The sequence below is a fragment of the Lineus longissimus genome, chromosome 5, assembly GCF_910592395.1.
Source record: "Lineus longissimus chromosome 5, tnLinLong1.2, whole genome shotgun sequence".
In the NCBI taxonomy this organism is placed as follows: domain Eukaryota; kingdom Metazoa; phylum Nemertea; class Pilidiophora; order Heteronemertea; family Lineidae; genus Lineus; species Lineus longissimus.
The window spans coordinates 23,736,888-23,763,053 of NC_088312.1; the positions used below are offsets into that span (position 1 = coordinate 23,736,888).

A 26,166-nucleotide genomic window follows, 5' to 3' on the forward strand; every position below is an offset into this window, starting at 1 on the left:
GATGGACTTATCCAGGATCACACTCTTGATGACCGACGAATGATAGAGAATGAACGACAAGTGGCCTTCCAAAGATCACACAGCAGATGACCAAACGATTCCTTCTTTGTATATTTGACAACTCGAGGAAGTAACAGGTATCATTACTAGAAAATATCAAAATGTCCAAAATGTAAACCACGTGGGAAATTTTAAACTTTTAAAAAAATATATGCCCCTTCACTATGCGTACTCTGTCTGATCTAGAGGTACCAGGTAAAAAGGGGGAACATTTCCACCCTATGACGGGTAATTTTTTATTTTAGTTAATCTGTTAATCGCGTGGTTCCATTCTCTTATGGCAGAACCTGCCAGCTACACAAGAAAAGACATGTAGAGCGAAAGTGAATACGAGGACATTTCTGTTTTCCACCCAAACGGGCCTACCCCTTCACTGTGCGTACTCTGTCTGATCTAGATGTGCACCGTGATTCTACAGGGTGGACCTTGTCTCCACCCTTAGGAACTTGGCCCACACCTGGCTGCCCAAGGTCAGTTAGCCACCCTGGCCCAAGCCTGGTCCTGACCTGGCTTTATTAATGTATTTTTGGTGGCACGTTCTGCATGAGAGAAAGGACTTTGGGAGGATTCACCAGTCTTCTAAGACGACTGTGGTCCCAAGTAGTACTTAAGTTGTACTTAAAGAGTTGTCAGGTATATAGTACATCTACTTTGTCACTAATTGTACTTTCCCGGGATACTTTCTCAATCCCCAACATAAGTCCAGGGGAGCGAAACGACTTCGATTTGGAGCGAAAAACTGGGGGCGATGAGGTCAGGAAGCGAAAGAACCGCAATTCGTCTGCGCATGTGTCGCATAAAAATAGAACTTCCGCTCAAACATTTGGATTTTCAAAAGTTTGTCTTCAAAATATCAAACTTTCTGCCAAATGATGGCAGCTTTATTTTCATGTACTCGGTGTCATAAAAGACACCCATTTGAGGAATTATCTCAAAGCGAACAATTGTGTAAAGTGAGTAATCCCAATGAGTATTCACCATTGATTGATTGATTGTAAACTTCAGTTTTTTCTCGTAGAAATCACGGTGTGTGAAATGGACTGCAGTTTTTTGTAGTGCTTTGTCCGTTCACTGCACACACTGGCTTCTTTTCAATAATGATTAAACAATTCAGCTGCAGCACAAACTGGTGATTGTTAGAGGTTGAAGACAATCATAACGTTTAAAGCAAGACAATATTTTCTGACTGCTGTTTTTCCTCTGTCTGAGTCTGACTTGTTTTATACCCTGCCTACCTGGACGTCCTGGTAAAATCAACATGGAACATTGGAATTTTTCTTGTAAAAATATTGAAAGTGGCTAGCCTATTCTTACGACTAGTTGTAACTTAGGATTTATGCGATTTCAGAGATTAAACTGAGGATTAGGGAGATAAGGCTAGTGAAGTGTAAGGGAAGGGTTGGTGTTAGTGCTAGGAGTAAGGGTCAGAGTCACCGTTAGGCCTAGGCCTAGGGTTAGGAGTCATAATAATAGCCGCGACCAAAATATTTCTGCCAGTGTGCATGTGCCATACACCGATAGGCGTGTATTTGTAATTGTTAGGCCTGGATCCAGGCTGAAATTGATGTGATCAGAAGATGGCAAGGTCCATCATCGTCCATTCAATTAAGGCTTGCAGTGCAAATAAATGGTAGGATGTGTACACTCGTTGACTCGAGTCAACTTGTTCTCTATCTAGAACTGGGTGAATATCTGCCTATCGCCAATACCTATTCCTATGGTTCTTGATTTTGAGATAGAGAGACGGATTTCAACTTCCCCTCCAGCCATTGTCATGGAGTGAAGGAGATTCACATCATCTGCCAAATCGCTGTTGGCCATGTACTCGGCGGGTTCAATGCCTTGAAGAGTACACATGTACATAGTTCTTCAACAGAATTCATCTCTGGTTGGCATCCGACCATTGATGAGTACACATGATTTCTATCAGTACACCAAAGAGTAGGGGGGGGGGTAACTGTAGGGGGCACCAGATACATCCTTGATATTCTGTTACTTGAAACCAGTCAGGCTCTTACCATCGGCAAGTACTGCAACTTTGCTGTTCTTGTACACGCACTGGATGAGACGTACGGACTTGGCAATGGCTGGAATCCAATTATCAGAAAGGATAGCACATATGTCAGGTCAACTGTTGAAAGTGGTCTTGGAAGTCAACAGAGATAGCTAGGGTACCATGTCACGGAGCTTTGTGGTTCCTTGGTGTCCTGACTGCCCTCTCAATCTTGATGATGGTCGGTAGTTTGGTTTGAGGTCCGGAGCATCACCTCCTGCCCCAATTCTATTCTCTCACGACGAGGATGGTTCACTAAGAACTATGCTTAGTCTGTCCATCTTCCTTTGATACATGCAGGGCATCCCTAGCAAGTTAATGGGAGGGCGATGGAAGCACAATTGTGAAGGGAGAGAATGGTAAACATCATCGATGATGGATTTGACTATGAAATTTCAAAGCATACAGATGTAGAGCAAGCCCTGTTGTTACCTGTAACATGATAAGATGTGAGATAAACCTGTAGGACAAGCATTAAACTCATCAGTGTTTTAACCTTCTAACTTTGTGTCCCATTCCCTTCGCTCGTTTCAGGAATGTCGGAACAACTTCCCGGTCGTGAAGTGCACCTACTGCCGGGGCGAGTTCCAGCAAGAAGAGTAAGTCCTATTTACTATTCACATTTTGCATTTGGAGGAAGGAAATCTAGGCGTGATCAATCCATAATCATGTGGGTTTGCACAACTAATGCTTGGCAACTGGCATCTTTAAGACAAATTGCTTAGCAGTATTCGAACATGGTGAATTGAAAAGTCTTGATTTTGCTGTGGGTCCGGGGTATATTGAGAATTTGTCCTTGCCGATATCAATATCAGGTAAGAAAGATCCATTTGAATGGTCTCTTGCCAGGGAAACCCTCACAGATTATCTTGGGTTTGTTTGTTTCTCTTTTGAACTTTACATACATACATCGATTATTCAGTTCATAGACCAAGATTTCCATCTCCTCCAAGTCATCCACTCTGCTTTATGTATTCAACTGTATGACAAATGGAAGGAATCTGCATCATCAGGCTTCATGTGAATGTTTTCGCATTTCAGCACGAAGTTTTATTGAATATTGATCATGGGAATCTGACAGAAGGTGTGGTTGTCATAAGTCACAAGAAGTTGACCATCTTTTTTATCAATCCAGATTCAATATAAAATCTCAAAGGCACATAACAACCATGTCCTATGTCAAGTTCCAATGGTCCGCATTAAAAAAACTGGGTTAACTTCGATCTGGCAATACCATTACCAATGTTTTCACTGTTTAATGGTGATCATTTTTGAAGGTTGATAATATATTTTTACTGATAAAGTTGTGTTTGATCTCTCACATGAACTATGAATATTACTAGGCCTACTACATGTATTAGTTGTCTTGTATTGCTCCTCTTACGACTTATCTCATTATGTATGTTCATGCATTCCCAAACTTTAGCAAATCATTGATGGCGTGAAATAGGGATATGTACTCATGTCTTCAGGCTGACCTGGCTGAAAGTGTTTATAATCAGGGCAGAAACATATTCCTTCTCTCTATGGCTTTGTGGTCTGTCCAGCAGGGATTTTACTTGTCTCTTGAATTGACGTTCACTTGTTACAAATGTACGCTTTACCTGCGGTGATAGCTTGTAAGTAATTTATAAGCTAACTAAGGTTGTCCTCACAAAGTGTTTGATGTAACATACATCTCCAGAAACGATGGAGGAGGTATACGTAATTGTAAAGGTACATTTACATACATGTAGTAGATAAAGTTTCCTCAACAACAAAACGAACATGACAATTTTTCTTCTTTCCTGACTCTTTTCCTGAGTCGTCAGGGTTACATCAAAAACCGTTTGTTAAGGGCAGCCTAAGAATAAGAGGAAAATGGCTTTGAGAAATAAGTATCTGGAGATTGTTTTCCGATGGGCAAGACGAGTCAAAGTGTGCTGGAGAGACCAGGTGCCTATGAATGGTAAATGGCCGAAGCATGATGAATTACTTGGTGGAAAACCTCTTGACTGGTAAGCATGCTGGTGACATGATAGTGTCAGCAGGACATCACCAGCATAGCTGGCGTGACAGGTCACCTCATGCATGAGTACATGTATGTCATCAATTGGGAACCAATGTCTACTGACTTTACTGATGAACTCAAATCTTGCTGCTGTACTCTCTTGTTTCATTCCTGTATTCATCGAGTCTTTTCTTCTCTTCAGCAAAGGAAGTACCAACTCGGTCTGCAAGAAGTGCGCTCAGAACGTCAAGGTTTATGGAAAAGTATGTATACAGGGAGGAGGTGGAAATCAGAGAAACAGTCATCAATGTGACAGCTGACTGCTGCTGACTGCAAGAAACTACTAATGGCATAATCTGAGGTTGTATGAGATCAGATACTGTCTGAAACCAGCCCAGTCACCTGTTGGCTATACTCATACATGTCAGAGTGCAATCGCTGCCAGTGATAGCGTTTGGTGCATGCAAGGTCATCAGATCAGTCCTCTTCCTTTGACCTCGGAGTGAGCAATGGCTGCCAGATTATCGGCCATCGAGTGCATCAGAGATGATGTGTCTGTTGGGTGGCCTCCGATGCAAGCTCCGTTACCAACAATTTGTCTTGAACTCAAGGGCAGCAGATTGGAGGGTGCATACAAACATGTCAAGCTTGAAGGAGCTTTGATATGATACGGTTTCCATGCTAGAGATCATTGTTGTCTTATCTCTATCGGATGTGGCAAATCGTAGCCATAAACCTCATTGTGTTACATATTGAAAACGGCCACATTTTGTCCTTTCTTTTGTGATGCGTAAAAACATTTCTGAAAATTTTTACAATTTTTACTTTGGAAGAAAATAAAAAAAATTTTTTTGTTAGGGTAATAGTTTCTTGCAAAATCGACAAAAATACCCCCCCCCCAAAAAAAAAATTGTCACTATGAGACATGCAGCAAAGACAGGAGAACACTGAAAGCATATTTTATGTGGCATATCAGTGTCTAGTTACTGAATTGAGGCAAGCACATGTATGCTGGAAAGTGTTGAGTCAGTCTGACTGGCCCTATGGTGGCTCGCTAACAACTGCAGTGTTACAAGTTACTAAACCACCAAAGAACAAAGGCAGAATATGAAACGGTATGGATGACAGCACGAGTCTTAATGGTGTCCTGTGCAGTGAATCTCTACCTGGAATCATCCCGTAAGTCATGATCTAATCTCTTCTCATCTTTCCTTCCAGCCGACGGCTTGTGAGTACTGCAACATCATCGCTGCCTTCATCGGCAACAAGTGTCAGCGGTGTACCAACTCTGAGAAGAAGTACGGCCCACCGCAGACTTGTGAGCAGTGCAAGCAGAAATGTGCGTTTGATCGCTCGGAGGAGAGTCGTAAGAAAGTGAGTATCTGTGTCTGCCAAATCACACATTGGGGTGATTTCATGGGGTGAGAGTCCCCTTGTTGGCAGGACCTAAACGTTCAGGTTTGGTTATAAAGGTAAGTAATAAAGAGTCCTTCCAAATGACAACAGGTGTGATGTGGTTGGTGATGAAGCCCCTTGCTGGATGGACCAAGCATATAAAAGATCAGACAGTCCACCAGATTACTCCTGTGGAGTCATTCTGGTTGAATTTAGTTCTCTTGCAAAATGACACACAACGAGTTATCTCTGATGTGGCATGTGCAGCATCCAGCACATGATGTCACCTGCTTCCCTTGAGCAGTCAGCCGGTATCGAGTGTCAAGTTGCCTGAACCTTAGAAGGCAGTTGTCAGGTTGTGACGTCACGCGTTCACTTCCTAATCTCCCAACCGATTGGTCAGTTCTCGTGACATAAGTCAGTTATGGGCATCCACATGACCTGCATCTGCCCAGACAGAGGTATATGGTCGTCTTTGATGATCAGTACTTACAGAAATTGCAGGAACAGTTTGCAATATTGCACATTATTTGAGTCATTTATGAAGACAAGTGTGTATTTGGGATGAGACTCAATCTTGTGGTGACAGCACACATGATTCTAAGGGCTAATGAGATGTACTATTGATATTTGCTGCCGGCCAATATCAGGTGCAGCATTGGGAAGCCTTGGCTAAGTACCCAAGCTTCATCTGCTCATGCCTTGGTATTATGCTGATATCAATGCATGGTGATGACCTGCATGTACTGTGCATTTGCGCTAGGAAGGTAGGTAATATACATGAGCAAGGAGACATTTTGCTGGTGCTAGGTTTATGATGTTCATATGAGAGATCAGACAAGACGGTTTCATCGTGTATCTTATTTTGATTGTGTGGTTTTCGCCAGATCGAAGTTGACCTTGTTTTTAAGGTGCTAGGTGTGCTTTATGCTGCTGTACATGTACATGTATACCTTTGTACTGCTGTACATGTACATGTATACCTTTATGCTGCTGTACATGTACATGTATACCTTTATGTTGCTGTACATGTACATGTATACCTTTATGCTGCTGTACATGTACATGTATACCTTTATGCTGCTGTACATGTACATGTATACCTTTGTACTGCTGTACATGTACATGTATACCTTTATGCTGCTGTACATGTACATGTATACCTTTGTACTGCTGTACATGTACATGTATACCTTTGTAATGTTTACAGCAAGTTGTTGCTCAGAGCAAACATGATAAAGATCTTACTCCGAGCAACAAGTTGCTTTTGTCGTGATGATGAAAAGTTATACTGTTTATGTGGCCATGATGATGTCTCTGTGAAGTACTCGAGAAGCTCTCCATCACAGCTCATGGGGCCAGCAATTGACTCCGCCACATTTGGCAACCATTTTGTGATGTAGCGGTGAGATGTCACATGCTACAACATGGAAATGTACAAAGAAGATATAGTGTGTTCCAGAATACAAATGGCGTAAAATGCGCAAGACATCCAATTGATGATGGTGTGTATCTCGTGAGACATGATTGAATGTGAACTTCTTTCATTCAAACATTGTATAAATGTGGCCTTGCTTTACTTTCTCATAGGACTTTGAGGAATTCGGTGCTTGGTACAGTTCACTGGTATGGAACCAATCATTCAGTTGTTGGCATTTGTTGTGATGTCTTGCTAAGCAAAATTGGTTGATGTTTTTCATGTTTGTTTTTATTCTAAATTAAATTTTAAATTAATTTAAAATTAGTTATTCATGACTTATTGGTTCTTTGCTCCGTGCTCATTGTGAAGTGTCTGACATTGCGTTCCATCGGATTACAGTTTATGATTGGTTGAATCTTCATCATCCTGTCAGGCTTCACGACCAAGACTTGGCAATTGAGGTTCACATCATCTTCTGTTCCTTGACATCTAAGCTTGAGTTGATGTCAGAATCATTTTATCCAGGAACATGACAAATGTCGCTCACTTGTTCCAGGTTGATGGCAAGCTGTTGTGTTGGTTATGTAGTCTGGCCTACCGTCGTGTCCTAGCTCGCACAAGCCGTAAAGACGACAGTCAGAAGACGGAGAAGTCAGGCCAGTCGAGTGTGAGCAGTGATGAACAGAAGCAACACAAACCTAAACATCACAACCATCAACGTAACAGTAAGAGTGGTGAGAAACATGGCCACAAGAGGGCGCATTCTCGCACGGAGAACCACAGCGATGAGGAGAGGACAGAGCATGGCGAACACAAGTAAGTTGGTGCCATCTCTTCTTGTCTACAGCACCTCGTTCACCATTCTGCATGACTACACAGATCCATATTCCTTCAGAAGGTGGAACGCAACTTCCTACTAATGTCATAGATTGTGAAGTGCAACAGAAATAACTGCTGATCTTTGTGGTTTTGCGTAAATACCATTGTGTCTTCGTTAGTGTAAATTACCCTAATCATAGTAAAGAGAAAGCACAATGGTAACCTAACGAAAATTCCGATGGAAATGACCGAATGTCTATAATTTTCAGGAAACATCATCATCACAATCGGCACCACAGGAAGGAGGGCGAAGACGGCTGTAAGCGACCAAAGATGGAATCCAAATCTACCTCAAACGGTTTTACACCATCCAGGTGCGTGGTAGTTAGACATCACTGGGAATGAAGCAGTTGGTAGCAGTGGTCCTGTTGGTCAGCCGCGATGGTGTCACTCTGTAGACTTGAGTCTGGAAGAGAAGTAGGAGATGTGTTCTAACCCAACCTTTACTGTGGAGATATGACACTCGTCCACTAATATCTCTGCGGCAGTGCATACCTGTCACAGTACAGATTGTCACTGCATTTCCTAATCTTATTCCAGATCTGTTGAGCAGACGTTTGTGGACCCAAGCAGCACCGATCACGTGATTGCGATCACGCAGCTCCGGGACGAGGTTGAGAAGCTGAAGAAGCAACTCAAAGAGAAAGACCAGGGACTCATTGAGAAGGAGAAGAAGGTACTTTTGGAAATGAAATGAATGACCCCAAACATCGCCCCAAAGTGGTGCTTTGCAAAAACTGCAGTGATACACACTACCACCCAAGTTTTAATGCTGAAAAGATGACCACAAAAAAGAGGCATGTAACTCACTTCATTCAACACCGCACTGGAAAGTGACCACTCATCTTATACAATAAACACAAACCAAAGATTAGGTGAAGTCTGGTTCACTTTGATATACAGCGGAGCACATGTCCTACAAAGTTGAAGCATAGGAAGCCTGTGTCTTTTGTCAAATATTCCCAAACTTTGAATTTCAGCTGACAGAGTTAAAAGCGAAGCATTATGAGCTTGAGAAGGAGATGAGAGATAAGAAACAGGCAATAGAGAAGGATTACAAAAGGCAGTTAGATGAATTACAGGTGAGTCGTGTCTACTGGAGCATTGCACACATATGGGGCATAGAAACTTACCTTATTGTAGTCTCTGGCTACATCCTAGATGCTTGTTGTAAATTGAATATTGAAAACCAATGAAGTTGGATTCTGCTTCATGTGTGATATGCATAATTCAATGAACATGTGTTTGCTCTTTTCAGACCAAGAATCGGGCATTACAGAAACAAGTGGCAAGTTTGTCAAAGGGCAAAGACAAGAAACAAGCGAGCAGTCAGAGTCCAACCTGACCATCTCATTCTTCTGTCGGGTTCAAGAGATTATTGTATTCATGTTTTAACTCTTCTCAATCATGTAAAAACTTAGTTATCAATACGGCAATACTAGTTCTAAAGTTGACTACTTCTAGATTGTTTCGTTCCATGTTGTTGGTGGAGAGAGTGCACACCATCCTGACTCAAACTCCTACTCCTGGTTAAACGTGAAAGATGATCCTTCACTTCTTGGGACAAGTTGGATGTTGACTGCGTGAATAGTACCAACGTAGCATTGGTTGATCTGGATTGGAGGTCCTACGTTTGGCTTGAACACAATAACACTCATTCCTGTGTAAAACCTTGATAATGTCCTCTGTACAAAGTGCCCCACATTTCGTATTTTGATATCCGTAGCCTTTTTGATAAATATATTGATGGAAAAAGAATTGTATGGCCTCCTACTTATTTTAGCTACACGAAATAACATTTTTCATCAAATTCACTGTAATATAGTCTTGTTTTCTATTGTGCAGTATTTGGTGTTCAACTTAGGTTTTTGGTGTAACATATCATTCTTGACCAACAAGAACATCACTTTTCATGATTTGATGTTTTTTAGAAGTGATGTCCAAAATTATGTTCTAATCTCAGATTCTACTTCTCATGCCTTGAAAAGCACTTGCACATTGCTTTCTGTACACACTCATCCACAGGCAGCTTGCACTGGACATGATGTACATATCACTGCATAGAGGAACCCCACACAGCAGTGTGATCTACATTATGTACAGTATAAGCTTCCCATGTACTCACCCACCTGTATTTACATGTACTGTGTACATGTTCATTTTCTCACTGTGCAGCTTGATGGATCTGACAAAAACAGCACTGTCTTTGAAATTTATTAACCAGAAAAGTTATATTCGAATTATACAGGTCAAAATCTCAGTGGAGGTGTTAGGTCTTTTTGTAATGTTTTATGATTCCAAGTTCATGTTGGAATACAATCAATATGAAGTATGTGTTACCTCATTTCAATGCCTGTCTGATCAAATAGAGAAGGTTGGGATTCGGAGTCTTTTAAAGTTAGCCATACATGTATGTGTACTCTGTCTCTGCTATATATATGATTGCAGTTTGTACAAAGGTTCAAATATTTGTAGATCTCTGTTTCGTTAGAACAGGGTCATACTGTGTGTTCTGTAGTAGAGTTAGATTCATGAAATTAGTGAAAAAGGTATATATCTGGTTTTCAAGATAATTCGGCAGTCTTTTCCAGGGCCAGGTGTTAAAACAACTCCAGACCCAGTTATAAATAACATACCATCGTTCGCATTTTCACTGCCAGTTTTCTTTGATTCTCCAGATTGTACAGTTAATTCCAACTCCGTTAGGGGCCGTGCAAGCATTATATACAGGGGGGGGGGGGGGGCTGTTAAAGTGCTTGGAGTAAGTTCTGTAGTTTATCTGTATTATATTTAATCTGAACGATGGCTTGATATGTTCAATTTTTACCAAGGACTGGAAATATTTTAAACTTTTGGTCCGCTCCTTTGCACTCAAATGAATGGATATTAGCATTTTAAATGTCAGGATGACTTTTAACTCTGTATATAAAAATTTCACTCAAAAATTGAAAATAAAGCATATTTTTATGTAAAAAAATAAAAAAATAAAGAAAAAGTGTACAGTTTTGTAGTAATTAGTGTGTTTAAGGTAATCATATTCAATTATTTATAGGAATAATTATCATATACATAATGTAGTAATTAAGGTCATTGTGGAAAATGTCGCACACCTGAGATGTGGTGATTTTACTTGTTAGTTTAGTACGACCTAACTACATGTATAAGACCACACTAGCCAATATTCCCACACGCAATGGTAAGTGGTTAATTTGTTTTAAAGTAATACATTGCCGACACGATTCTCGTTCCTCATTCGTTGTCATGGTGATTCAACTTATTTTCATTGATAAAAGTAATATTTGGAAATAATTTGGAGTAAAGAAGATTGCATGATGCTGATGAAAAAAGATTCAGTTTTGATTAATGAGTGTTTGAAAGTGAAACAGCATTTTTCTTGGCCAATTTGTTCATAGTGTAATATACAGGTTCACCACCACATGGTTCTGCTGGTTCTTCGTAAGAAAGTGGTGTGTTTTTAATCTTCAGTGGCTCTCAGCTCTCCACCTGTAAAGCGTAATAAATGATAAATGTCTTCATGAATAAATGGTGTTTTTGTCTTTCTTCTTCTTGGTTCTCCAAACAAGTGACAAGCTTTTTCCTTGAGTGTGGGTGAAAGTGGTAGAAACCATGGAGTTACAGTTTACGAAAGCAGCCAGGGCCAACTATGCTTGGAGTCTTGCTTGGAGTCATTTCAAAATCATTGTTGTCTGAGATTGTTTCCCAGAATATTGAAAAAATAATGAGACAATCCTTCAAATACATGTATTAATGAAAAACAAATGCAGGTTTACTCTTTGTTGTCCCAGATATGATACATGTATTTAGAGACTGGCTGCCTTGGCGATCGGAGGCTCTTAGTCTGGGACAGCTCAAATTTTGCTTCTGTGTTATCCTGTCCCATTGACATTGCAGAGACATTATCACAATGATTGAGGGCTCAGGATCGATGCTTTCAACTTGTAGAATAAGTGTCCCAAATATTTCTTTGCTGTATGTAGAAGGCCAATACCTGCCAGCCCTGACAAGAAGAAGCTAAAAAAGGGTTTGCTCCCCCGAGGATCTTCTGCCGCCCCCCCCCCCCCCCCTTGTCACATTATCATAACCAATTTTAAAAGGTTTAATGTAGATTGGGCAAAGTCACATCCATCAGACTCGGGGACATTTTCCCACAGTTTAATTTCGCGCCATCAACCTGAACCTAGGCTTCACTCACCTGGAAACGAGGGCAGGGTCTATTCTACAGACCAAAGACTTTACATCCAGCCTTTAACGCCACTTTTACCGATAGGGGGACATGGACCACTTCACCACTACAATCTCCAGTGTGCCCAACATTTCAAACAAGGAGTTGTCTCCAATCCTTTTGAGGTATGTTTGAACAGTTGAATATTCTCTGTAGTAACCGATCGTCACTGACATGACACAACTCAGTCAAGTCAATATTTGAAATCAATATCAACATCATGTTCTGTCTGAAAGCTGAAGGTTGATTGCTCTGCTTGTTGACACACACTGAAACACATTGAGATTATTTCATAGGTAAAAAGAAAAGACTTAAGTGGATCTCAACCTTCTCAACCGCAGAGAACGCCATTGCTTCCAGGAAAATAATTTCACCAATTTATTTCTGGTCGCAGTATTGATGAATATGAATATTAATTAGTTTGAAAGTTATTTGAATGTATTCACACTTGTCACGTGTCATTCAATCAAGGACGAACTTGCCTGCACAAGAGTGACCACGTGCGATCACGTCGATCTCACTTTTGACTTCTCTCGCAGTCAGTTGGCCGCGCCCCCATTTCCGCGTAATTCTCTCTGCGCTATGACGTCACTGCATATCATTACGAGCTCATTATCGCGTACACTGCATACCTTTTCAAACTTTGAAAACTTGGAAGTTATCGCTTAATTTGGGTTTTCCTCGCGTAATCTGATGAATAAAGGAAAAAGAGGTGTTAAAGATTACGAGGGCGAAATAGATTATAATTTAAGGTGTGTGTTTCTGCCGATTGTTTCGATTGAGTTCTCAACTTGTGTGCCCTTTTTCATCAAAGGGAAAGGGCCGTAGTGCATTACATGTACAATGGTGTTAGCCAGTGGTGATCAGGTCGGATTGTACCCTGCCACAAAACTAGTTCTTCAATCTCGAGTGATTAACATGGATATAGATAGGCCTGCTCTATCCCTATTGCTACTTGTTCAAATTTTAAATGTCGTAGATATTTCGTGATGTTTGTGAAGGGGTAGTAAACCGTCAGAGCCTGATACCGCTCTGACGATTATTAGAGGAAAATACCAGTCTCTTCTCAGACTTCTGTGCACTTTCCGTGGTGAGCAAGTCCCCGCAGGGTAGTTGTAAAACAAGAAACACAGAAACGAAACAGAAACACAGAAACGCAGAAACGAAACGCAGAAACGAAAATCAAACGGGTTTTCATAAAAGTTGGAATCAAGCGGCACGCCGATACTTTCCTTGCCCAATCCGTTGTTATTGTCGTTTAAAAGTAAAATCTGAGGTTGGTGGGTTGCGGCCAGCCGGAATGCAATAGAGTTGTTGAGGGGATACATGGAGCAACTTGGGGGAGGGGGGCACGATATGGTTGAAGTCTTTTGAGGTGGTGGTGTAGTACTTTGGTAGGTTCGATACGATTCCTACAGCATGTTATTTTAAATGAAGGTGCAGTGCAACATCTTGCCTTGTAGTGTTCAATTTACATGAAGTACCAGGATCATCCTACAAATCCCGTCTGATGCAGCACTAAATGCAAGGTACGGTACCAGTACATGGGTGAATCATTTCGACGTTATGTGAGACGTGAGAGACCAATTTTGGCGACTAGAATAGAGTAAAGTGGGGGGGGGGCGGGCACCAGACTTGGACTTGGAGTAACTCAATCTTGCCTGCCCAGCTGCTGCCTTTAAATAGTCCCTTTAAATATCTGTTTATGTTAATGAGGTTGCAGTAGGGAAGTTCAGCCAAGTGTCGTGCACAGGCCATGGAATGTACAAAAGAACAGGACTCGCTATTCGAAGGACTATTTTCTATTTACGCCGTGTAGTACATACATGTAGTGTATTGGCACGATCAGGCCGGATGCTGCCAATCTGCGCGCACGTTGATGAGGCTAAAAGGGGTATTGGGAAATGAGCATTCCTCCTTCCATTCCGACTGAATACCAGTTTTAGTTACACCCGCGTTCGCGGCCACAACCATGGCAACAAGATGGAGTTTGCAGACCAGAATTCGCCACAAGACTGGTTTCTGCGTTTCGTTTCTGTGTTTCTGTTTCGTTTCTGTGTTTCTTGTTTTACAACTACCCGCATTACCATTAGGCCCGCTATTTTTAGCTCAACAGGATTTTGATATCGGCCAAGTCTGGTTCCTGTGACATTGCACATGTTATCAAGGACAAGGTAAACAAAAGCCGCAACGTTAGCCTATTTTTGTATAAAATATTGAAATAGTTGTCAGTTGGCTTTCTCTAGGTGATGAGTAGATGTGTATAATCTTGACTTGATCTTGAAGTTATAGGCCCTAGTAAAGTAGCATTAGACTAGTATTATTAGGTATGGGCCTGGGCCTAAACCAGTAAAGGTGAATTTTTTCAAATTTGTGTTAACATACACCTTGGAGGAATTATACTTGACAAGTATAATTACATGGCACCCTCCACCAGTACCAGGTCAATTATGGAGTTTGTTCATTCATACAAAGGTAAAAAGGGCACTAGAATAAGCATTTATATCGGCTCTCCATTTTAGATCATGTCCCGTCCAGTTCACTGTTTGAAATGTCTCGGCCAACGGGCAGGACCTGGAAAGCTGCGTTCAACTTGGACGAAATGTTTGTCTGGTTCACGTTCCGTTGGTACAATGGCAAAATGGGAGATCAACGAATATGGTGACAATGAGGTGTTGAGGTTGTCCGAGACGAGCAAGATTCCGGTGATCCGTGATCCGTACGAGGTCCTCGTCGAGGTTCATGCGGCGTCAATGAACCCTGTGGATGTCGCTATGAGAGGTGAGATAACGTAGGCACTAGAGCAGTGGCATGGTCTTGAGTTCTCCGACTCAGCCTTATGGTAATCGGTAGATAGCACTCAATGCCTGGCACTGCCATGCTCTCTAGCAAACCTGAGCTGGCTGCTTATTTCATTGCTTCATCTTTTGTGAACTTCAATAAGAATTGCTGGTTGCCCTGGCCTTGTAAGCTATGACAGTTCATTGAGAAAAACACGAGTGTGCACAGTCGGTCTATACTCCCCATCTTTTTGTACACTTCATACAATGTATCTGTCGCAATGTTGTCTTCGATTACTGCGGTGTGGGCACTTGCAGGGCCTAGGTCCGAATGGCAATTTTAAGTTGCCAATTCATCCTCGACAGGTGGTTATGGCAGTAAAGTTATCAACATCCGAAGGAAGCAGTGCGGCTCGTTCCAACGTGGCTCAGAGTTCCCATTGACGCTTGGCCGAGATTTCTCTGGTGTTGTCATTGAGACAGGAAAAAAAGTTGGAAATTTTAAACCTGGAGATGAGGTAGGTTCAAGTTGATCGTGCGTCCTCTGACTGTAGCTTGTATGTAAGGGGAGCATTCCAGCAAATATTTCTGTAGTGTACCATTATGTATAATAGTAAATAAGTTTACGAGCAGATATGGCAATTGGGTCTTGGTCGTCAACATGAATTGTCTAGCAGTCGTTGGTGTGACAGATGATCAGTTGTTCTTTGCAACTTAATATTGAGTTCTTAAATTTAAAGTACTTGACATTTACTGTCCTTCGTTTCTAGGTGTGGGGAGCTTTGGACCTCTACCGCCAGGGAACCCATGCCGAGTATGCCGTCACCGTAGCTACTGAATGTGCCTTGAAACCAAAGTCATTAGACCACGTGCATGCTGCCAGTATGCCATACGTTGGCTTGACTGCTTGGAATGCCATCCAGAGGAACGGAGGATTGACAAGGGAGATCGCTGAATCGAAAAACATTAGGTATGTAGGAAGCAAACATAGCTAAGAGGGACACCAGCAAGTAGGACTTCGATTCTAGTTTTTGCCATGGACAAAATGAGTAAAAATGACCATAAGACGACCAAAAATGACATTTGTAGTTGAAATAAATCTGACATATTTTCTTCACATTCCAAGAATGGGATTTCTCTTCATATTGGCCAGTTGCTCTCAAATGTATGTCTCCTTGAAGTTCTTCGGTTAAAAAAACAAATTCTCCAAATTTCATTGGTGACATAGCACCATGGCACAAGAAAGAGAGGCAACTAATCCCTCCAGTTCAGTACCAATTCCTCAAACTTATAATGGGTGTTTCCTAAAATATGTCACCATCTCATCTCTTTCAGGGCACTTGTTCTCGGCGGATCAGGCGGTGTTGGATCCATAGCGGTCCAGCTCTTGAAGTCATGGGGTGTGGAAGTGACGGCCACGTGTAGCACAGATGCCGTCGATATGGTGAAAGATCTCGGTGCTGATCATGTTTTTGATTATAGATCGCAGGACATGATTGTTGATCTTAAGGGCATACGAGGGTCAGTTAACATTAAGTTCTTGTTTGTCTTCAAGTTAGTAGAAGAGACGCCGTCATTCCTCAAGGATTTCTGTATCATAAAAAGTAACCTGACAAACTTCAAATGAACAGTTTCAGGTTTAGTTGGCGATGTGCACAACAGTCGGTCACCATTCTGATATCATAAATTCTCTTATATTATGATCTCATATCCTCAGGTCATGTGCCGGACCAACATTGGGTGTTCGCTGCAGGTCTTCACCAGCTTCACACATCATCCTGTTCTGTCATGCCTGTTCTGGGTGTACTACTAACTGACAAACTTTCAGTCAACTGGTTCAGGTTTAGTGACATCAACATCAATGATAATTGACTAACTTTGCTCCCCATTTTCACATTCAATTCAGCGATCTGTTTCCTACTTAGCTTCAGTTTCAATCCGGAAGTTGCTTCACGGCTGATTTTAAAAATGGAAAATTCAAGCTCGATCTATATTATTGATGATAGTCCCGCATTATGAAGATACATTTTTAACCTTCCTTCAGGCTTGATCTTCTGATCTTCAGCAAACGAACACAATGAATGAATATTTCAGGTTCGATCTTGCGCTTGACACAACTGGTGACAAACATTCAAGAGACATAGCCATCGACGTGCTAAAACCATGGCAGAACTCAGTATTTGTGACAACAGTGACTCCCCTGGTGCGAAACTTCGACAGCTATGGACCAGTGATGGGCTTAGCATCGTCAGGTCTTGATCTAAGCCAGAATATACTGCAGGTCAGTGGTCATTATTGCTTTATCCACTTTGACGACACATCAGATGTCCTGCTGGTCTGTGCTGCCAATTTGAGAATGTGCGATCAGATCTGGATATGGTATGGATCAGACAACACATGGACATACATCGGTATTGGTTATCAAATGTTGATCTTGCCATTTCAGGGGTTTAAGACCGGTGTCCATGTGCGGTGGTCGTTCTTTACTCCAAACGTGAGGAGGCTGAGGGAGTTGACCAAACTGGTCGATGAACAGAAAGTATGTAACAGTGTTTAAAATCTATGTAATTCTCAAATACCCAATGAAACGCTATCCACCACTTTTGTATTGAATCCCTCAATCACCTCAAGCTTCTCCTGCAACCGCACCAGTGTCTAGTTCAAGACAACACAAGGACTCTAACTCTGTGGGCGTCACTCTTGATGGGCTGAGCACAAAATTCTTTGGCACTGGCGAGAGCTCTTGTGCATCAATTGTTACACGACAAGGACCTTCACAAGTTTATCAGTTACATGTACCAGTCGAAGTTTCCCCTCATTCATTTGTGGACTTCATAACTCAATAGCTCAATTGATGATTGTGCATGGCCTACGCAGGCTCATTGCAGTTCTCACTTTCTCCCTTCAGATAAAGCCAGTTGTGGAGGGTGTATTCCCGTTCCAGCACATCAAAGACGCTTATAAGAAACTAGAACTACGCCATTTAAGAGGGAAGACGGTGATCGATGTGAAATCAAAGTAAACTTACATCATTGACTTTGCCCCCAAAAAAGCCAATGACGTTTTTTTGCGTCATAAGTAAGAAATGGTGTAATGGTGATTGTGTGTGTGATTGACTTTTGTCACTTCTTGATTTTCCCATCAGGCGACCTATAGGACCAGTGTGTGTGTTGGTGGCTTCTTTGCCAGCATGTGCTACAAAAATCATCTGCCAGTTCTAGTTATTGTTATCTTTAGTAATCACTGTAGGTAAGTGACTTGAAGTTTTATTCACCATCCCTATTGCTGTGTACCTGCTGCACTATCATTAACAACCTTCGCCATGCCCACAAGATCAGTCGCCATACAATTCTGATGGGACTGGCTAAAGTGGCATTGCTGTTCAATTCATCTGCAATGCTTCTCTGCATGCATGGCTGTATCCCCCCTTCAGTGGTTTCTAATGTAAAAAGTGCAATATATTGTCAGTGTTGAAGAAAAACAACACTTCGGGGAGCAAACTACCAGTACATGGTATGACTTGACTGCCAGAAATTTCACCAATGAAATGAAACGTTGGATCAGCCTTCGTCTCCAGTGTGAATGCTACATGTATGTGCTGCAGTGTGTAACACTCCTTGCTTGGAGTGGTGTCATCGGGACAGTATGGCACAGACAGAGAGCGGCCCTGTATGTGCTGCAGTGCGTAACACTCCTTGCTTGGAGTGGTGTCATCGGGACAGTATGGCACAGACAGAGAGCGGCCCTGTATGTGCTGCAGTGCGTAACACTCCTTGCTTGGAGTGGTGTCATCGGGACAGTATGGCACAGACAGAGAGCGGCCCTGTATGTGCTGCAGTGCGTAACACTCCTTGCTTGGAGTGGTGTCATCGGGACAGTATGGCACAGACAGAGAGCGGCCCTGTATGTGCTGCAGTGCGTAACACTCCTTGCTTGGAGTGGTGTCATCGGGACAGTATGGCACAGACAGAGAGCGGCCCTGTATGTGCTGCAGTGCGTAACACTCCTTGCTTGGAGTGGTGTCATCGGGACAGTATGGCACAGACAGAGAGCGGCCCTGTATGTGCTGCAGTGCGTAACACTCCTTGCTTGGAGTGGTGTCATCGGGACAGTATGGCACAGACAGAGAGCGGCCCTGTATGTGCTGCAGTGCGTAACACTCCTTGCTTGGAGTGGTGTCATCGGGACAGTATGGCACAGACAGAGAGCGGCCCTGTATGTGCTGCAGTGCGTAACACTCCTTGCTTGGAGTGGTGTCATCGGGACAGTATGGCACAGACAGAGAGCGGCCCTGTATGTGCTGCAGTGCGTAACACTCCTTGCTTGGAGTGGTGTCATCGGGACAGTATGGCACAGACAGAGAGCGGCCCTGTATGTGCTGCAGTGCGTAACACTCCTTGCTTGGAGTGGTGTCATCGGGACAGTATGGCACAGACAGAGAGCGGCCCTGTATGTGCTGCAGTGCGTAACACTCCTTGCTTGGAGTGGTGTCATCGGGACAGCCAGGCATAGAGTGCGGCTCTATTCATCCAAGGCATGCAGTCCACTGTCATAAATTCTATTTTCATCGTACACGATGATGGTACGTGTGAGGCCGGAACTTTTTTTAATATTTCAACTGTAGATACTAATTTTGTGTGTAGATGCTGATGGTGTTTTTCTTCTTTCCAGTGAATAACGTAACCAGTACTATGTGTTGTGTGTCCATTTGCTGCAAAGGAAGGTATGGCAGGTAAAAGAGTTGAAGGTGCTATTTATGTCCTTTGAATACAGGATGTCGTGTTTGTATTGTATAATTCAAAGTGACAAAGAAGTCATATTGATATTCAAGAACTTATTAGGTGCTTTTGCAGAGAATTGATATATGGAATTCATTTTGTTGCTCATAGGCCTTCTAGATGATTTGGCAGACTGAAGCAATGTTTGCTGTAATTGCACTGCCTGCAAGAACTGTTAGGCATACTCGTTGAAGTCCTGTTGGCAATCTTTTTTGCTGCCGGGACAGTTGTGCTGTTGTGACTGAGCCAGCAGTGTGTGTGTCTGGACAACAGTTGTGCTGTTGTGACTGAGCCAGCAGTGTGTATGTCGGGACAACAGTTGTGCTGTTGTGACTGAGCCAGCAGTGTGTATGTCGGGACAACAGTTGTGCTGTTGTGACTGAGCCAGCAGTGTGTATGTCGGGACAACAGTTGTGCTGTTGTGACTGAGCCAGCAGTGTGTGTGTCGGGACAACAGTTGTGCTCCCTGGACAGCTTGTGATATGTTTCACAGTTATACAATAAATGTATATGATTAGATGTTCAGTTTGACTGAAAATGCTTGCTTATTTATCAGAATGGCAAATTTGTAAATGTATAAATCAAATGCTCACTGCAAATAAAACCTATGGTGATGTATCGAAACTACTGTGATGTTGTTGGCCTTCTTGATGTGTTCAGGCAACTGAGAGGAAAATGGATTCCAACTGCCAGGAGGTAAGTTTTGGTGTTGCAGAGAAGATGATCAAATAATGATAATTAAGGTGGATTTTATAAAGCGCTTTTAATAGACCGTGGTCTGTACCAGAGCGCTTCAGCACTATCTGGGTCTCCACCGGGGCAGTTTGCTACCTCTTAATAGACCGTGGTCTGTACCAAAGCGCTTCAGCACTATCCGGGTCTCCACCGGGGCAGTTTGCTACCTCTTTTAATAGACCGTGGTCTGTACCAGAGCGCTTCAGCACTATCCGGGTCTCCACCGGGGCAGTTTGCTACCTCTTTTAATAGACCGTGGTCTGTACCAGAGCGCTTCAGCACTATCCGGGTCTCCACCGGGGCAGTTTGCTACCTCTCTCCATGAGATAAGAAAACGTCTTCTTTGTTTTGTTCCACCCCATGTGAACCTCTTGGGTAGTCTGACAGTAACATGGGGTCTGCACTCCTGAACTGCCCTTGATAAAGTCATTCAATAAAAACTCCTTGTGATATTGTCCCTGACTCAAACGTTCACTTCAATCTGGCCAGAAAGTCTTGTCTTCTGACAGCTCCTGTGCTAGCTTTGTCTTCTTCAGTGCTCCTTGATGTAGCCAATCTGACTGATGTTTGGGTTCTTCACCGACGGACATTACATGCCCCTGTAGGTGACGTGGTTGTGACTTAATCCATGGATTATCTCGAGTCATATACATGTGTATTAGTACACGTAGCAATAGTGCATGCACTCGGCATATTTTGACTAGACATGCAGTTCCAAGGCATCCGCCAGTTCCATGCATAACACATTGGATTTCCGTTGGTGTATTACTGGGATATGTGAATTGGGAACTGGTTATGCAGGCAACTATACATTTACATCAGTCAGAACTTGCTAATGCCATGTTCAAGCCAATCTGGAGTGAACTTCAGGTGGTCTTCTTCAACAACTTTAAATTCAGGCCAAAAGTCGAGGACTGTCCTAGAGCCATTACAAGGGGAAGGTCAGTACCTGTATTTGGAGGGTACTGATGATGCTTGCGTAGCCCTACATATCTTGACGGTGTCGCTGTTTGGTCGTGTCTGTGGCACACGGCACTTTTAATGATGGGATTGTTCCCTCTCCAGTCTGAAGGAAGAACAACCAGGATATTTATAGACAATTTTATTTACAACAATCAATCTTGTCGCACTCCAATGAGATTCAGAACGAAGAATAGATAAAATGACTGAATAGTACAATAGTGTATGTGACACTTTCATTTCAAGGGTCTTGATTGTGACTGCATCCAGTTGATCACTAATGTATACATAGTTATGTACAACCTGCATAGATGGGCTGTCAAGAGTGGCAAAGCAACAACTCTGATTTTGAAAAGTAATATCGGTGCCGGTCGTGGGTTCAGGTCTGATTCGGTGCATTTCCTCAATGGGGTGGCAGACTTTCGATTAATCTTTACAGATGGCGCAGTCAGGCATGTACCTTCTCAAGGCCAGTGCGAATATTACATTGACAATTCCAACGGCTGATGACCTTGTGGTACTGAGCCAGCAAAGACATTGAATCTTGCAAGACGTGATTGGTTTTTCCCAGTGTTATTTTCATTGCTTTGTTTTTCTGGTATTAAAACTGATCTCCTCATGAGGCCTGAAAAGCTACATGAGGGCCGCGCCACCTAGTCGATTGAATGAGCCACATCAACAGAGGTCAGCTCCCTCTTGACAACGTAGGTTTCCCCGGAGTCTCCTGGTCTTTCTACATTATGCCACAATTCACCCAATATTGGCAGTCCTTCATAATACATAACATCAATGATTTCACTGCGAGAAAAGCAGAGGAGATAACATATCCAACATTAAATATCATAATACTAGCATATATAACTGTAAACTTCTGGTATTTTGTTACCCATATGAAGAAATTATGCACATTTTAACCTCTGAACTAATCATAAAAGAACTGCATGCATGAAAACAAAAGCCAAGCTGCATGATTTTATCATGATCTGTGGCATCCAGGCTGTTTTACAAACAGATACTGCATCTCAGGCTATTATGTCGCATCATCAAGAATTGTCACAGCGCCAAGAAGCTGGTGCATGCACAGTACACTCTCGCCATAACAAACTCCTAGAGATCCAAGCAAAATGTAACGGAGGGGTTTGTTATGTAGAAGTTGCACTGTAGTACCACTGCTTGATGTCAAGGCCAAGCTTGTACGATACCAACCACGATGTGCGCAAGGTATGCCAACTTGGTTTCTGTCTATCCGTTCGTGGAAACATTCACAATAAAAAGATCTCAATCCATTCTAATAGGAATATAATATAAAACACAACAAATGAAACTTCATTCTAATTCACAAGAAAACCGCACAGAAATGTTTGGTTCAATGGTTACCAAATAGGCCTATGAGAGACCTACCATAGGTAAGATTGATTGATGGGCATTATCCAATTATTCTAACCAGATGCTGTCTTGAAATGACTTCTCAACTCCGACAAATGTTACCCTGTACCATAAGCCAGCCTGAACTGCAGACAGCAGCAACAATCTGTGTGTTGCCAAGCACCAGTTACATGTTACCAAGATTACCACCAAAATGCACACTTATAGTTGCTTAGCAACAACTAAGTTGGGAGTATTGTTGCCAGGCAACACACACACCATTGCTAAGGAAACCATTCAAAATCTCATTCAATGAGAACAGACTGAACTATATTTACAATATAATGGCAGTAAAATGTTCAATGAATAATTTAAACTAATGTTAGAATCTAAAAACTCAAACATCACTTGTCGACAACCTTCTTCAGTTGTCGTTCTATTATCTTCTGTCTGTCACAGAAACCAAGCCTGCCCTTGCCGTAAGAGTTCGGTCCAGCCGCGGTCGGTGTGTCTCTGAAATATAGACAGTATTCTCAAAGCACAACCAATGTGTGAACTTGGGTTCCATGACGTACAAAACAGGGGGAATCCTTGGTGGGCTGGTTCATAACGCTGCCATGGAGAGCCAAATGAATAACAGAACTGATGAATAGCAAACACCAGTGAATATTCTGCCACAGCGGACAGAGCCTGCTTGGGTCACATTCCAGGAGCATCTCAGACAACGAAGCTGGCAATAATTGGGATGCTTTGATTAATTCATGTTTTATATCACTTCTGATCAACGAATCTACTGATTCCATGGAAGATCAAACTGCAAGCATTCATTGCCTCACCTTCCTATATTCCGCATCCTCATTTTGGCCTCTGGTGGCATTTCTTCTGGGTCACTCTGAAAAAGGTTACAAAATAAGACACCACCTACACACTAAAGAAGTTTCCAGCTACAACTTTTTGCTACCCTCCACCACCATCTACATGGGTTATTAAACAGCTGGTCTGATCTGCTTGATAGTGACCTTGGCAACATTTTGTGGAGTAAAGATCTCCGTTGCTTCCATGGAAGTCCTTCATCAGTCAGAGGTTCCAATAACTGGGACATAAAAAGAACTCCTGTGTAAAAGCTACAAGTAAAACCACCTCACTCACTTCATCAGATGATTCAGCAAAGGCTTGAGCTACCGCAGCACTTGACTTCTTCTTGAGAGGGACTGGCTCACTCTTTGGTTTCTGAAAGAAGTTGTCATGGATTCACATAGGTGATCTATTAAATGACAGTTCAGAGTAGCCTGTTGTCGTCCGGTGGCTCAGACCAGACAAGCTATCAAGAGGTCCCTGGTTCAAACCCCAGTCATCATGAGACTCTAGGCAGGTAGCTTTGTCTGAGTTGGCTTACTCCATCCAGTTGTACTAATGGTTATTGAAATGCTCCAATTGCGGCGGTGGTTGAGCAGCTCATCCTAGGTCTACTTGAGTTTCCGGATAGATCGGGTTAAACCGTGAAGTCAGATGATACAAACCTAGTTCATATCTGACCATTAACTCCAAACTATCAAAAGTGTAAGCAAGACTTGCCTGAGTTCCCAGTGACATTTTGATTGGGGACACTGGAGTCACTGGTGACTTTTTAACCATTAACGACAACGATCCCCCACTGGTTGCTCCAGATGACACATTCAAATTCGATGGCTTCTGCCCAATGGAAAAGCCGACTGATGCTTTCTTCTTCTCTGGCTGATCCTCCTCATGCTCTTTTGACCGTCGTTTTGTTCCCCGCTCCGTGAGAGCAGCCTCTGTGTAGGTCAACTGGTCGTGAGTGTTGTCTGTCTCGTCCACTTTGCTCCATGATGACTGCTGCTTGTAAACTGCCCCCCACTGGTCGTCTGCATTCTTGTTGTAGCCTGCTCAATGAAGATCCAAAAACCTTCATAATACTAGTACTAAATGGAAAACCACCCCTTCTTTACTCGACTTATCGCCAATGTCAATTCAATGGTTGACCAGCGCCCTTTTAAAATAAGAACAGAATAAGGACTTTGTGGGGGAAAGGAAATGTGTGAAAAATCAAAAGAAACAACCACTCGATCCAATCTGAACATGTCAATGCAGAACATTACCAGGAAGTTAAGATTTTAGCTCATTGAGATAATAACTGATTTGTCTCCAAACTTGCCACACACAGCCACCTCACTCAGGCCAGGTGCAGGGTGAATGAAATGGAACACTGGTTGGTATGATAGGTAGATATGGCCTTGATCCAGGACTTGGGGGCCATTAGTCCATACCAAGTGATGTACATTTCATTTAGCTTCCACCTACCTGAGGGCGAGCATGTGGGTAATGTTGATTCCGCATGTATTTTTCTCATTCATTCTGTCATTCAGAAAATTTTAGTGGGAGAGTTTTTGTTGAAAGTGGCAATTTTCTACCCAGACCAAGCAAACAACATATGATTTCCGCATATGAAATTGAAGTTTAGATTTTAATATATAGGTGATGGACTGACTGATCAATAATTTGAAACTCTGATGTGATTAGAAACCTTGTTTTTGATGAGAAGAATTCTGAAAAACTGATCCATCATCCGCCATGTTGACCTCGTTCTGAGGAAAAGTAGGTGTGCTATACACCCGTCGTGAAAACCACGTGGCTACTTTAGGTCTCGTTATGGAGTTTTTCCCAAATGTACGCGATGATGACGTGTCCCGCTAACAGGACGTAACATATATTTTAAAATGCGTTTCCAAAGTGATTGCATGAGGACAACCCATTTGTGTCGTATATCACTGGAAACGCCCAATTCCCCTGATTCTGCAGGATGTTAAATCGGGCATTTTATTTTTTTAAATAAATCATAAGCGTCACATTTTTCTCCTAGCTCTCTTCACCATCCCATAATGGCAATATTGCCAATTGGGCCGGACAATCACGAAAAACCCCAAATATTATACATTTCTTCCAAATAATTCTTACAGTGACCATTCTCCCGTGAAAGACAGTTGCTTATGCTACACAAAAATAAAAAAAAAATCGAGGGTCAACCATTGAACTTTTGAGATTATGTTGAATTTTGCACAAATCGGCGAAAAACGCACCAACTGGATCTGGACGGCATATCAACACGGGGCCGACGCACATCCCAACTTCAGTGTACACATACGCCGGCAACAATAGTAAATTGCGTAGTTTCTTGTTAGCCGCCTATTGAGTAGCGCTCCAGGTTTCAGAAACTCAAAAAAAACCGTGTCTTTGCCAAAACAACTGCTGAATCAACACTGGCGTACTGTGAGGACCAAGAAATCAATGATCTTTTAGGAACTACGGTCCCTAAGGCACCTATTCCATAGAGGTATACGGTATACTACACTATACGCGAACAATGGCTTCACAAAGGGTGCATGACCATGAAACTATTGTTCGCGTATAGTATAGTATAGGGTATAGCTCTATGGAATAGGTGCCTAAGGCACCTATTCCATAGAGGTATACGGTATACTACACTATACGC

The 26,166-nt window shown here is 42.4% G+C and overlaps 3 protein-coding genes across 6 annotated transcripts; 2 read left to right on the plus strand and 1 right to left on the minus strand.

Moving 5' to 3' along the window:
- Positions 1 to 870: 870 nt before the first annotated feature.
- LOC135487639 (protein FAM76B-like) lies at positions 871 to 11,336 on the plus strand. The gene is made up of 9 exons (XM_064771659.1): positions 871 to 1,013; positions 2,648 to 2,712; positions 4,306 to 4,366; positions 5,322 to 5,477; positions 7,475 to 7,734; positions 8,007 to 8,111; positions 8,338 to 8,473; positions 8,778 to 8,879; positions 9,056 to 11,336. The coding sequence occupies exons 1-9, from the start codon at positions 930 to 932 to the stop codon at positions 9,140 to 9,142; spliced, it is 1,056 nt and encodes a 351-aa protein (XP_064627729.1). The 5' UTR covers positions 871 to 929; the 3' UTR covers positions 9,143 to 11,336.
- Positions 11,337 to 12,665: 1,329 nt separating this feature from the next.
- Positions 12,666 to 20,226, plus strand: LOC135487638 (reticulon-4-interacting protein 1 homolog, mitochondrial-like). 4 transcript variants are annotated; one of them, XM_064771656.1, is made up of 9 exons: positions 12,666 to 12,792; positions 14,563 to 14,821; positions 15,187 to 15,338; positions 15,591 to 15,790; positions 16,156 to 16,341; positions 16,915 to 17,101; positions 17,267 to 17,359; positions 17,729 to 17,838; positions 19,492 to 20,226. In XM_064771656.1, the coding sequence occupies exons 2-9, from the start codon at positions 14,566 to 14,568 to the stop codon at positions 19,496 to 19,498; spliced, it is 1,191 nt and encodes a 396-aa protein (XP_064627726.1). In that variant the 5' UTR covers positions 12,666 to 12,792; positions 14,563 to 14,565; the 3' UTR covers positions 19,499 to 20,226. The 4 variants fall into 4 exon arrangements, with proteins under 4 accessions (XP_064627726.1, XP_064627727.1, XP_064627725.1 ...); XM_064771657.1 differs by lacking the exon at positions 12,666 to 12,792 and adding an exon at positions 13,081 to 13,130; XM_064771655.1 differs by lacking the exon at positions 12,666 to 12,792 and adding an exon at positions 14,138 to 14,214.
- Positions 20,227 to 21,437: 1,211 nt separating this feature from the next.
- Positions 21,438 to 25,255, minus strand: LOC135487645 (PEST proteolytic signal-containing nuclear protein-like). Its single transcript, XM_064771673.1, has 5 exons — positions 25,201 to 25,255; positions 24,234 to 24,559; positions 23,808 to 23,888; positions 23,495 to 23,550; positions 21,438 to 23,171 (listed from the first exon to the last, which is right to left on the minus strand). The coding sequence occupies exons 1-5, from the start codon at positions 25,247 to 25,249 to the stop codon at positions 23,063 to 23,065; spliced, it is 621 nt and encodes a 206-aa protein (XP_064627743.1). The 5' UTR covers positions 25,250 to 25,255; the 3' UTR covers positions 21,438 to 23,062.
- Between the last annotated feature and the right edge of the window lie 911 nt (positions 25,256 to 26,166).

Coding starts and splice junctions, on each gene's coding strand:
- LOC135487639 (XM_064771659.1), top strand. CDS start 930: ATGATGGCAGCTTTATTTTCATGTACTCGGTGTCATAAAAGACACCCA. Junction 2,713..4,305: donor GGCGAGTTCCAGCAAGAAGA/GTAAGTCCTATT, acceptor TCTTCTCTTCAG/CAAAGGAAGTACCAACTCGG. Junction 8,880..9,055: donor GGCAGTTAGATGAATTACAG/GTGAGTCGTGTC, acceptor TGCTCTTTTCAG/ACCAAGAATCGGGCATTACA.
- LOC135487638 (XM_064771656.1), top strand. CDS start 14,566: ATGTCCCGTCCAGTTCACTGTTTGAAATGTCTCGGCCAACGGGCAGGA. Junction 14,822..15,186: donor TGTGGATGTCGCTATGAGAG/GTGAGATAACGT, acceptor CATCCTCGACAG/GTGGTTATGGCAGTAAAGTT. Junction 16,342..16,914: donor GATCTTAAGGGCATACGAGG/GTCAGTTAACAT, acceptor TGAATATTTCAG/GTTCGATCTTGCGCTTGACA.
- LOC135487645 (XM_064771673.1), bottom strand. CDS start 25,249: ATGGCGGATGATGGATCAGTTTTTCAGAATTCTTCTCATCAAAAACAA. Junction 23,551..23,807: donor TTGCTGAATCATCTGATGAA/GTGAGTGAGGTG, acceptor AACCTTTTTCAG/AGTGACCCAGAAGAAATGCC. Junction 23,172..23,494: donor AGGATGCGGAATATAGGAAG/GTGAGGCAATGA, acceptor TCTATATTTCAG/AGACACACCGACCGCGGCTG.